We start from the raw sequence: 13,087 nt of genomic DNA, 5'->3' as shown, positions 1-13,087 counted from the left end.
ACATGACTGGAAAATGACTGAACTGAAGCCAGTAAATGTGTACATTGAATCCCAAACCACTAGGGATGGCAAAGGACCATAGCAACCATTAGTCCAACTCCCTCAATTTGACAGATGAAGAAACTGAGACCTAGAGATGAAAACTAACTTTAAGCCCACAGCTGTGTAGGGGACTAGTGGGACCTATGTTTCTATCTCCCATTGTTCTGGAAGCTCCAGATTGTATTTAGGGCCAAAGGAGAGAAACAGAAGTGGACACATTTGTGAAACTTGACTGAATGTGGTCCAGAAAACATTCTTTGGACTTATACAACAATTGGGATATCAAGAGTTCTAAGTACACACTTCGACACTTCAAGAAAACTATGATTTAATCAGTGCTCACACTCCCTCTACTGACAAGGACTGAAATTCTCACACACATATATATTACTATATAGTTCTTCAAGAGCTGCTGACTATATATACATACATACATGTGTATGTGTTTATTTGTGAATATCATCACCCAGAGGGCAATGTAAAAATACAGGATGTATATCAGTAAGCTATTAAAGGAAAAGCTATTAGCAAAGAATGTATACTTTTGTACGTATATACAAAAACAGGGCTGGTCATTTGGCAAGAGTGAAGATTAACCAGAGGACAGCTCCTGTGCTCCATTGGTACCTTCACAATTCCATGCAAAAGCAAAGAAGGCTTTGTAGCATGCTGAATGTATTATCATGGTAAATTTTGTTAAATGTTATATTGTTATATGTCATATGTTATACAAATATTTAATTTCATTTAAATCCTATGTGTGAACTACCAGACAAAACTGAGTTAGGCCTGGCCCAGTATACATAGATAGCTTGGCCTAGACTGTAGTGAAGAGAATTCTCCCAATATAGCCACCATCATAAACAGGACAATGAAAGTAAACCTGATCCCTTCTGCTATTTCAACATGTAAGGGTCCAGGTACTCAAGGTAATGTACATAATAAGACCCTATATTAAAAGGTGGAGTAGATCTTGAAAAACCAATCAACAGCACAGTGTAGCCAGTTAGGCTGAAGGAACATTGGGTAGGGAAAGAAAGTCAAAAGCAATGTTGCCTGAGTGCTTAGGGCCAAGAATACAGAAACTATGAGCAGAAGTAGGAAGGAAGGAAAGATATTAATGCGCTGGAAGTGCTTATCAAAAATAAAAACAGAAGACAGTAATTACTTACTCAAAAATAAACAATGCAAATTAAATTAGGTACCAAGGAGAGAAACAATACATAGGAGGGAAAATGTAAAAGTACTTGAGAATTAGAAAATAATGCACTAGGACTGGAAATGAAGAAAAACATAGAAAGGGAAAGAACACATACTACAAGGCCATGGCATGTTAGCTTCTTCCTTAGTATTTCATATGTCTGTGAGTGATTTAAACAATCAGCATCAGGAAACTACAGCCTTGTCCCTTTAACCAAAAGAAAAATACTTTTTCTCTAGCTAGCCTCTGAGTATACAACGTGACACTCAGAGCTCCAAATTCCAGCTTCCAAGCAGAAAAATTTAAACAGGGGGTTTAAACAGGCCATGACAGTGCTTGTAGAAGCTTAACAACCAGCTTTTCAAAAGAAAGAAAATGTATTTCTTAAACACTTTTCAGTTTAATCTGCATTTTCTCCATCATTTTCTTAAGTCTAGACTATCAACTAAAAAAAAAAAAGTCAAGCCCTGATTTGTAGCTTTGCTGATTTACAAAAACACAAATGCTCAAACTGAAAATTTAACAATTGGCTTAAGAGGATAGAGCTGGCTTCAACACACTCCTGGAGCCTTGGGCTTTTCTAGCTTCATTGGTTATAAAGAGAAAGCTAAGTAAGTCCTATAAAGAGCTAGGTCTATCCTCTCAAAGTAGTACCATTTTCTCATATGACTGATGAAGACATTTCCATCAAGAGTCTAGAATGTAAACAACATCTTCACTAAAGTCCCACTCTTTGTGGTCTGCATGGGATCCCAAGTTCTCAAAGGCTGAGCCAACAGAATACAAGCAAATGCTTCTGGATGGTCATGTGTGACTGTTATCCAAGGACCTGAGTGGCCTTAGACAAATCGCTTAATCTCTGAGTCAATTTCCTGATCTAGAAAATGTGTGTATCTATATATTTAGTATGCATGTGTACATACAGATGCATATATACATACATGAAAACATATATATAAACACATATGTACGCTGTCCCAAAAGTCTTAGTACAGTTTTAAACTTTACACACACACTTTTCACGTTTACCCTACTATAAGAATCAACTGCTATGTTGTATATGGAAGTGCTCTGAAATGATGAGGTATTATACAAGCATAGAAGCTTATTAGAATTATTGAGACAGAAAATTTTAAAAGATGTCTGCCAACTGCTATGAGATGATAGAGACATTAACAGAAGCCTAAGTATTACATCAGGAAAGGGGACAGAAAAAGATCACCTAGAGAGGCTCTGTTAATGAGAATAACAAGCAAATCAGTAAAATTTAATTGGGAGGGTGGGAAAATGACACTGTTGCAATAATAGAGGAATAGATGAGACTATTAAACAATACTCACATAGAGTACTGGGAAACGCCTGCAAGGGATATTATTCAGAGAATACCTCTGCATAAGGACTCGGTGTTATAAATACTTATGTTTCTTGTTTTGTTTTGTTCTTTTTTTAATTTGTTTTTCCTTGTTTTATGGAAGGGATGGAGGGAGTGGTCTGCCACATAGCTTTCATCAAATATGGAGACTATATAGCATTCTCCATTCCCATTGTAGGGTCAAGGACTGAGTCTTCTTGCATTCTAGAGGAGCCATTGTAGGGTTAGACATCGGCCTCCAGAGCTCTCAATTACATGGCACTATGTGAGGCATCATGGCCTTAACTTGATAGTTAGGAAGGTCTAGGTTCAAATCTCACTGCTGACACTAGCTATGTGAGTATGAACAAGCTACTTAGCCTCTGGATCATGGTTTCCTTGTCTGCAATAAAAGGATAACACAGGGGATCGTGAGGCTCAAAGAGGGTAAAAAGCTTTGAAAACTTGAAAGCACCATATAAATATCAGTAGTGATTGTTATTTCTGTTACATTTATCAGTGCTCAGGAGCAGGTTAATCAAAACTGGACATTGGACTAAGCCATGCTATGAGCTCTACCCCTAGAGAATGACCTCTTGAGTAAGTCAATCAAGAGGTCAAGTCTATCAGCTGTAGGAAACTGCCAGCTAGAGGAGCTATTAAGTCAACATGAAGCCAGGGTCTAGGTGTCCTTAATTAATACGCTATGAGACCAAGAAACAGAAACTATAAGGGGGAGAGGAAAGAAGGAAAAAAAACTGGGACACGAAGAGACTGTGAGACAAAAATTACAAGAATCAGAGATAGAATGAAAGAGAAATGTTGATTTGGGGATTGAGGAAATGAAAAGCTATTAAGTTTAAAGTGATATAACCTTGCTAGGTTTCAGTTTCATCCTTTGTATACTGAGGGAGTTTGGACTTGATGACCCTTTATATCTACTGGTAAGCTGGAGCCAACTCAAACCCCTAGTGAGAGTTGACTGTTAAACTTTCTAGTGTGAAAATGTATACCTCATAAATAGGTAAGCCACAAAATAGTATTTGATTTATTGCTTTATGGATGGTCTAGATTTTGAAAGGGATAGATGTTAACAATTCAGATTAAACTTAGAAGTATAAGTATGTGTATATATATGCACATATGCATATATGTACGTACATATAAATTTTTTTCTTTCCGAAAGCCAGTTGTTAAACATTTATCAGCATACCCCTGCTTATATACCTTATAATTCTTAAAATTCATCATTAGACATAATTAAGAGTCATTGTCGTCAACCTCTAAAATTTCTGAAAGTAATCATATAGTCCTTTCATACTTTTCTCCTATCTCCTAATCTTCTAACTCTTAATTATCCTTTAATTTTAATTTTCTTCTAATAGCAACCCTCGGATTGATTTTTGTGAAAGCATTTCTTATTCAGTTTCATAATTTTAAAGTTTTAATTACAAGTAGAGGACACTAGGAAATATTTGTCATTTGTGTATATATACATATGTGTGTATATATGTAAGTGTATATGTATGTACATACGAGTATGTATATAAATGTGTGTATGAGTGTGCGTGTGCATGTGTGTGTATGTGTGTGTATGTGTCTGTGTGTAGTCTCCCAATGTTGTGATTTAATTTCTCGGTGTCAATTTAAATCTCAAGTCTGATTTTGTTTCCAGGCCTATTTACCCAGGATTTTCAACGACTATTTTGCATCTTTCCATTTAAGAATAAATCTTTGACACACATATACACACACATGTGAAGATATTGTGAAGTTTCATGGATTGCCTTGGATATTTTCAATGTAAAATAGTGGGAAAATAATGCTTCAGATTCACTTGTTTATTTTAAAAAACTGAAATGTTTAAAATTTCAAGAGGCTTCTTTTCTACTATTTCATATCATGAGTTAGGACTAAGGTTCTAAGTCCTGCTCCAATATTTACTAGCACAGAACCTTAAGCAAGCTTAAAATTTCAAGAGACTCCTTTTTCTACCATGATTTTCCACTATTTTATAATACAAATGTGCAATCTGTCAGGGATATCATGGGTTCAAAAGACTATTGTGGGTCACCCTGAGAACATAGCCAACATCTGTGACATTGTGTCTATAGGGAAATACTTGCCAAATTCCAAAAGGCCATCTTACAGATCAACTTTTATAACATAATGCGTTGATAAGCTAGGGCCTACCTGAAACAGTGGACACAGTGCTGGACTTTCAAATCCCAAATCTGATACCTGGCAGTCCTACAATGATGGGCAAATCAACTGACCACTCTGAATCTCCTCAGTTTCCTCTTTTGTAAAATCAAAATAGTAGAGCCCATTGTTCCTCCTTTATTGGGTTATTATGAGTGTTCAAAGCAGGAAAAAAGTATGAAAACTTTAAATGTCAGTTATTTGTACTAGTATTGTTGTTACTTTTATTCAAATAAATTCAAATAATCCTCAAGATTTAGCACCTTGGTTATATTGTAGAACTGTGGAGAATATATGGATACTTCAGAATTTGGGGATTTTCTCTTCCACTTCTTTGTATTATGACCCTTTTGAGGTGGCAAAGTGGACAGAAAGATGAAAAAATGCAAATCCTGTCTCTTATGGTAGGATATTCATGAAGATGGAAGGGAGAAAATGGAAGGACTTGAATTCCTTCCTCATCCCATTCATGGAAGAAACAACCAAGGAAGGTCAAATCCCCTGAGTCTTCCTGTCAAAGTACAACTTCAATAATAGCTTAAAGCTCCTTTTCCCAATGATAGGAAGTCTTAATATCAGTCACCAATTCCCCCAAGCATTCCCTCAAAACCTCCCTCCCTCCAGCATGAATAAACACCAATCCCTAGGTGCAGGCTCCATTCTCCCTCGCCCCAAGTTTGGTCTTGCTTGCTCCAGATAAGAACACCATAGAAATCCATGGACTTTACCAGTATCAGGGCACCCTAATTCTACCCAGGAACCCAGCAGACCAGTGCTGTCTGCTATCCGATCTGACTGATCCCTTCACTTCATGAATATTTCCCCTCCATAAAGCTTGTCACTTCATTTTCTCTCTGCCTGCTCCTGTCTGCTGTGTTTTATCTTCTGGTTCTCTGCCTCCTGGCCATGCCAGCTTTTTCCTTAGAAGCAACAGCCATTGATTAGGGCTGAAATTAATGGTCTTAGCAGCTACCTCTATCTCCCAAGCTTCATTTTAGGAATGTAAAACCAAAGGCTAGGCCAGGAACTCTATACGGCCTCCTTCCTTTTCACTGACATTTAGGCTGTGACTGACTACCTAATCATGTGCCCCTCCAATTTTCCCTTGGCTCCATAAGTGGCATATAAGAAAGACTGCCATTGCCACCTTTCATTGCACTACATTTCAGAATTTCAAACCTCCCTCAAACTTTATTATACCAGGGGTGATTAAAATTACCAAGCAGGTAAGCCTATTTGATGACAGGAACCAAAATTACCTGGAAAAATGGACGACCTTGAAGGTTTATCCTTATATAGAAGGATGAAAAACAGTTGTTGAAAATGCTAGGTAAACAAGTCTGGAAACAAAATCAAACTTGAGATTTAAATTGGCACCAAGAGATTAACTTACAATATTGGAAGATATTTTGTGTGTGTATGCAGAACACAAACTTATACATATATACACACATATAAATATATGTATCTATACAAGTATACCATAAAAACATAAAGTATATGTGCATATGTGTAGTAGCTTAAACCTACACAAAAACTCTTGGAAGACCCTTTATATGGTAAGGAGCCTTGGATTTCATGTCATAGCACCTAATAATTTATAGATTAAGGGGCAAGAAATCTCTCAGTGGGTTGTTGCTATACTTTTGTAGGCCTGGTAAGAAAGAAAAAAAGAATATTATCCCTAGCTGGCCTCCCAAAGAAAAGTGTTTTTACATCATCCATGGGATGATTTGGTTAAGACAGCACCTTTCATAGAAAGTGTGGGAAAACATTAATAGATGACCTGGAATAATTTAAGGAAAATGGACAACAATAAAGCTAGAAATGGAGTAAAAGATCTTAATAGATGTATGTTGCTTTGTCTTCAAGCTTCAGGAAATTGAACATCTCTTTTGCTCATGGTAATCTATTACTTGTCTGAGCTAGGAATCTGAGAGAAAAGGTTTAACAGATGGGTGTGTGTGTGTATAACATATTCTAAATCATCTAATTAATTTATTATTGGTATTTTATTTAGGTCACAATATCCTTAAACCAAGAAAGAATATTGAAAGTATATGTCAGATGGTGTAATAATAGGTTCTTATTAGAAATTTTTATGATGTGGGATGGCAAGTCTTAGGGTGAGTGAAGAGCTCTTTGAGGTCATCTACATGTTCCATTTAAAAGTATATGCCTTCATATTCTGCCTAACTAGAGAGGTGATTAGAAGAAAGGCTAGAATAATACAAATGGGTTTTTAGATGTAACTGGACAGTATATCTGCAAATCTAGTTCTCTCACTGACCAGTGTAAGCTCATATTACAAGGGCAGAATCAACAATGCATGCAGATACATAGCTATTGAAAAGCTTTCTCATTCAAATTCTATTTAGAATATTCAGTCAAGGAGTTCTGGGGCAGCCAAATTATAATTACAGAGAGAAGCTAGTAAATGCATTTGCTCTGGAAATTTCCAATTACATATAGGACAAGAGGAAAGAGGGAGCAATGAGTGCTTTTGAGAGATTTGCATAAAGGAATTGGAGAGATAGATGTCCAACAAATGAACCGAGGGTCAAACATACTTACCATCAAGATTTAAAGGGAATGATCAACCTGCCCTACTAATTAGGCAATTGTTCAAAAACTAGAGAAAAGAAAAAAATAGTCATCTTCCTGAGTGCAAAAGTGGCCTCAGACACTAGCTGTGTGACCCTGGACAAGTCACTTAACCCTGTTTGCCTCAGTTTCTTCATCTATAAAATAAGCTGGAGAAGGAAATGGCAAACCACTCCAGTATCTTTGCCACCCCCCAAAAAACAAACCCAAAATGGGGTCACTAAGAGGCAGACATGACTGAATAATAACTTAAGATTAGAAGACTCGGATGCAAGTTCTGAATTAGATACTGACTAGCCAGGAGACCCTGGGCAAGACCTTTCATCTCTCTGATCTAAAGTCTTCTCATCAGCAAAATGACTATAGCAATTGAACTATCTACCTATGGTCTGCTGAGGGTAAGTCCTGAGTATCTTTGTGTTCAAAAAATGGCATGTCGATCTTCCTGACCACTTCTTACCAATTTCACAGAAATGCTAGAGAAAGCAACACAAAGTAGGAGTCAGGAGACCTGGGTTCTAGTCTAAATCCTGCCACTAAAAAGCTGTGGGAACCTGAGCAAGTGACTTAACTAAGCTGGGCCTCATTTTTTTCAACTGTCAAATGAGAGAGTTGGCCTAGATTATCTGTGATGTGCTTCTAGTGTTAGATCCTCAATTTGCTCACTTACAAAACAAGAGGATTAAATTAGATGATCTTCAGGGTTCCTTTGGACTCCAAAATTCTGTTTCCGTGTTTAAGGAGCAAAACAATCCCTACCTATTTTTCATTACCACACATTCCAATAAACTGAGTCCAAAAGCAGAAAGATGTAAAAGAACTATTTTTTGCATCATTGTTAGCTCCCATTAAAATCTGGGTTCATAGTAAATTAGTGGTTACTGGTATTCACCACCAGATGGCAACCGAGAATCAGTTAAGATAAAATGCCAACTGTCTCCAGAAGTACAAGTTTATACAGAATCGCAGACCGTTAGAGTGGGAGTTGAGACCCTCCAATCCAACCCCCTCATTTTGCACAAGAGTATATTTCAGTTATTTTTGGATTCCAGGGGTAAATGATGAATAAGCTCATGAAGGCAGCCTGAAATGAAGTGATGGCAGCACAATACCAGGAATTGTGAGATCCACATTCTCGTCTTGGCTCAAGAGCCAGCTCTCTGTATGGCAGTGGCCAAATCGCTTCATCTGTCTGAGTCTTGGGTTGTTCATAGTGAAAGGAGTGGGACTAGGTGATTCCTTTCAAATGCATGGTTCTAGTTTAACCACAAGTGTCTTTTTAAAAATAAATAAAGTAAATAAAAAAAGAATCCCATTAGTTTAGAGCTTGAAATGTATTTTTCCCCTTCCTTTCAGGGCCAAACTTTTTAAACAAATCGCTGATTCCAACTGTGCTAAGTCCTGGCTTTACAAAGAAGGCTCAAGTGATTGATTGATTAATTAATCACCCCATCCTTCTTGAAACTTTCCTCCAAGCCTTCCATAGCACTGCATTATTCTGACTCTCTTCTGGCTTCTCCAACTGTTTCTTCTCTGTCCCCTTTGCTTGTTCCTCCTCCTCCTCTTCTTGCCTCTAAGCAAAGATATCCTCCAGGGTTCCCTCCTTTTCCTTTGTACCTCTTGCTATTCTCACCCTGAGATCTCATGGCTTTAACTCCCACATCTATACTAATGAAGTCACGTGGGAAAATAAATTTCTATTTCTGCTTAAAAAAAAGGCTTACTGTGTGTGTATGTGTATTCTACTAAAATGTTTTAATGTCTTATTTGCTGTGGAAAGGGGCGTGCTCCTTTTGAAAGTGTTTTGTCTGTTACATCACAGGCCAGGCTAAAAAAAGTTTTGGAGGTGCCTGCCTGTATAGTGTTTATTGAGTAAACGTAAGAATTGTTTTTAAATTTAGATATATCACAGCTACAGCTTCAAAGTTCAAAGAACTAATAAGTGCTTAATTAATGTTTGCTGAATTACATGGGAAGGGGAAGGGGAGAAGCACTTCTAAATCTCCTCCAATGCAGAGCAGTATTGATTTTGTAACAGGCATTTAATATACACTTATTGATTAAAGTTATGATTTAGTATATGCACTATCCCATGTTGACTAGCCCTGACAGCTCCACATACAAATCAGGATGATGGACAATCTGGCATGAATTGAAAAAAAAATGGGCCTCAGGAAGTTGTGGTCACCAATTAAATTCCAGTTACTTTTACTCTGTTCCATGGTCACCAACTGCACACCTAACTCCAGCCAAGTCACCAGTTTTATTGGTCACAACATGGACCAGACCAGATCTGAGATGATAATACATATTTATCCTCATTCCTGGGGAAAATATCCCAATTGCATGTTTTATTCTTGGTGCATCATTTAAACATGAAAACCAGAATTTGCCAATATACATGAGAGACTGCCATTTTTAATTCTCTGAGAAATCATCTTCAAAGAAGAGAAAATAAAATGTAACAAAGTATAACATTGAATGGACTGACAAATGACTATCCTAGTAGTTATTCATTATTACCATTAGCAATAATAATCTTACACTACCTTCAATACAGATTCATCCTCAGTCTCCTCATCCCCTTCCCACTGGAACCTCTGAAAGCAGAGCTTTTGCCTTATCTCGCCCAGGATCAGGATTCTCCATCAGCTCCCAGTCATTTCCAAACCATGCTGCCTCTTATTTAATCCCTACCTGACTTCTAGCTCCCTCTTATATGTTCTTTTCCTCCATTAAAATATAAGATTATCAGAGGGAATAACTGTCTTGCTTTCTTGTATTTGCAGTAAATGTTTTAACCATTTACTCATTCTTGACTTGCTTTCTTGCTTTCTGGTTTTTGTATCCTCACTGTTTAGCACATTGTAAGAAATTAATACAAGCTTTATCATTTGTTCCTTCTTGGGGTATTAAAGCAAGCTTAACAGGTTTGCTTTTTTGGCTAATTCTCCTGCTTCTGTCTGGAGACTGAAGTCTCTCAAACTCCACTGTTACAAGTTGAGCCTCAAAGATCCTTTAAATACTCAGATTAAAAAATGTGCACCTGAGTTAACAGGAAGAAAGAATATTTTGACATCCCCAATTAAATGGAAATATGTCATTCAAGTAGGAAAAAAAGTCCACTGAAGGCTCTTCATAAAAAGTATGAGACACTAGAAGGAAAATTTGGGCCTCGAACTTGGACTAGGAGCCTGGATGCCTGGGTTCTGGTTTGGGCTCTGTCATTCAATGGTCATGACATCTTGGATAAGTTACAACTTCTGACTAACTCTATTTCCTCATCTTGAAATGGGGACAATATCTTCTTTTAACTATCTTACATTACTACAAGAACCAAATGACATTTATAGGGCTGTATTATCCTGATTTTATAGGTGAAAACCCTAAACCTCAGAGATGTGACATACACAATGACATACAACTTGTAAGAATTGGAGCTGAGATTTGAACCTACGTTTTCTGTTATTAAGTAAAATGTTCTCTCCACTATGCCACAGAACATCTCAGTAATTTGCCAGTTATAACAATAACAGTATCTTGCAATTCTATGTGCTAGACCTCTGATTTCATGGGTGTAGGGTACTTCCAATGAGGTTAATATCATCTTACCAGTGCAGATGGGTACCATCTCTGAAATTCAGTCTTGAAGTTACCTAAGACATTGAGAAGCCAGGTGACTAGCTCAAGGACATACAGTCAGTATGTATTAAAGGAAAGGTTTAAAAAGCCAAGTCTTCCTGACTCTAAGACCAATTCTCTATTTACTATACCTCATTGTCTCTACATACCATATTATACTTAATCATTCCAGACAAATCAGAGGAACTAGTTTCAAATCTTGGCTCAGACATTTACAGTTAGTTATGTGACCTCTGGTATGTTAATTCACCTTGATGATCCTTAATGTCCTCATTTACAAAACTGGGATGATAAAACTGCCCTATCCATCCCACAGAGCTGTTAAGAGACTCAACTGAGATAATGATTGTAAAAGTATTTTATAATGGCAAAATGCAATAAAAATGGATAGGGATATGTGGAGGTGTGCACGCTGTTCCCTTTTTGAGAGCAAGATGAAGGAAATGGGGACATTTGGGCCAAGTAACAAGAAGAACCTCGTATCAATAAGGTTTTAAGAGTTTGAAAGAAACTAACCAAAGGAGATTAAGGAACTGCCTTTCTTAGGGTTAGAGGATCATATATTTGGAACTCAAAGATCCCTTAGAGGTCATCTGATCCAGCCCCCACCCCCATTTTACTAATGAGGAAAACAAGGCCTGACCAGCAAAGTGATATGTCACACAGGTACTAAGTAGAAGAGTTTTGACTTGAACCCAGGTCTTCTGTTTCTAAAACCAGAGCACTTTCCACTCTACCATAGCTGTGTCTTGAAGATTTATCAGAAAAAGGCAATAATAAATTGTGGAATGGTTTAGGTGCAATTTTTCCTGGAAGCAAGTTGTTATTTAGTCATGTCTGACTCTTTATGACCCCATTTGGGGTTTTCTTGGTAAAGGCTGGAGTGGTGTGCCATTTTCTTCAGCTCATTAGGAGGAAACTGAGGCAAACAGGGTTATGTGACTTGCCCAGAGTCACACAGCTAGTAAGTGTCTGCGGTGGGATTTGAACTTGGAAAGATGAGTCTTCCTAACTCCAGGCCTGGTGCTCTGTCCACTGCACCATCCAGCAGCCCCTAGAAACAATGTTATCTCTCATCCCAGTGCCATGTATCTAGTAGGTCATTAAAGAATTTTTGTTGAATTGAAATAAATTTAATTCCAAGGCACAGTGCCAAGCAAGAGAAGAGACTAAAGTTGTTTCTCAATCCAAAAATACTGAAGATACAATAAAATATCTAAATTTTTCACTGTGGACCATTCCACCACCCTCCACAGCCTCAGCACAAAGACTAGGTATTTCTGGTAGCAGGGACCAGGAGGTAGAAAGAGGGGCCAAGAGCTAAAAGGAAGACACATGGGAAAGATGAGGAGCTATACATAGTCTGAGTTTTTATTATTATTGTGGTTATTGTTTGTTTTTTTTTAAATCTGTCTTGAGAAGTGTGGACTTTAGGTAGTAAAAGTTTTATAGACCAACAAAAATGTGCCATAAACATACTGCCCTCGAGAATAACTTTCTTTTATATTGTTGCGGTTGGTACGTTTTATCTAGCTAAAGGTCTCCATGATTCCATTCCTCAACAGAACAATAACTTAATTCAGTCACCTGTGGATTTTCTTCTGATGCTCTAAGGTCTCATGACGCTGTTTTGGTTGGAAGGGGAGAATTTTGTTTTTGAAAAATCATGGAAGCTTCTGAACTAGGTTCAGGAAGATATCTCACCTGGTTGCCTCCACTCTTGGGATTCACAAATATGAGCAATGGTTTCATGAGTGGAGAGGAGATGGGTTTTATCACAAATGGTCGGCCTTTATTTTCTGGCTGAAATAAGAGAGCACCAGTAATTAAGGCTATAAAACTTTAAAATTTATGTCTTAACTTAAACAGTATACACATAAGGTCAAAGAAAATTAAAGTAAGGAATCTCTGTCTCTCTCTGTGTCTCTCTGTCTCTGCCTCTCTCTCTCTCTCTCTCTCTCTCTCTCTCTCTCTCTCTCTCTCTCTCTCCTCTCTCCCCCCCCCCCCTCTGTTTCTGTCTCTCTGCTCTTGTCTCTCTGTGTCTC

At 37.6% G+C, this 13,087-nt stretch overlaps 1 protein-coding gene across 1 annotated transcript in view; it reads right to left on the bottom strand.

The window, feature by feature from the left end:
- Nucleotides 1-13,087, bottom strand: part of DGKI (diacylglycerol kinase iota) — a 569,495-nt gene that overhangs the window by 284,737 nt on the left and 271,671 nt on the right. Inside the window, 1 exon segment of the mRNA XM_036761364.1 lies at nt 12,747-12,845. Within this exon segment, the coding sequence (XP_036617259.1) occupies nt 12,747-12,845 (99 nt within the window).

Source organism: Trichosurus vulpecula, chromosome 5 (genome assembly GCF_011100635.1).
Source record: "Trichosurus vulpecula isolate mTriVul1 chromosome 5, mTriVul1.pri, whole genome shotgun sequence".
In the NCBI taxonomy this organism is placed as follows: Eukaryota; Metazoa; Chordata; class Mammalia; order Diprotodontia; family Phalangeridae; genus Trichosurus; species Trichosurus vulpecula.
Note: the sequence above shows the minus strand (reverse complement) of the source record. Positions and strands in the feature narration are given on the sequence as shown.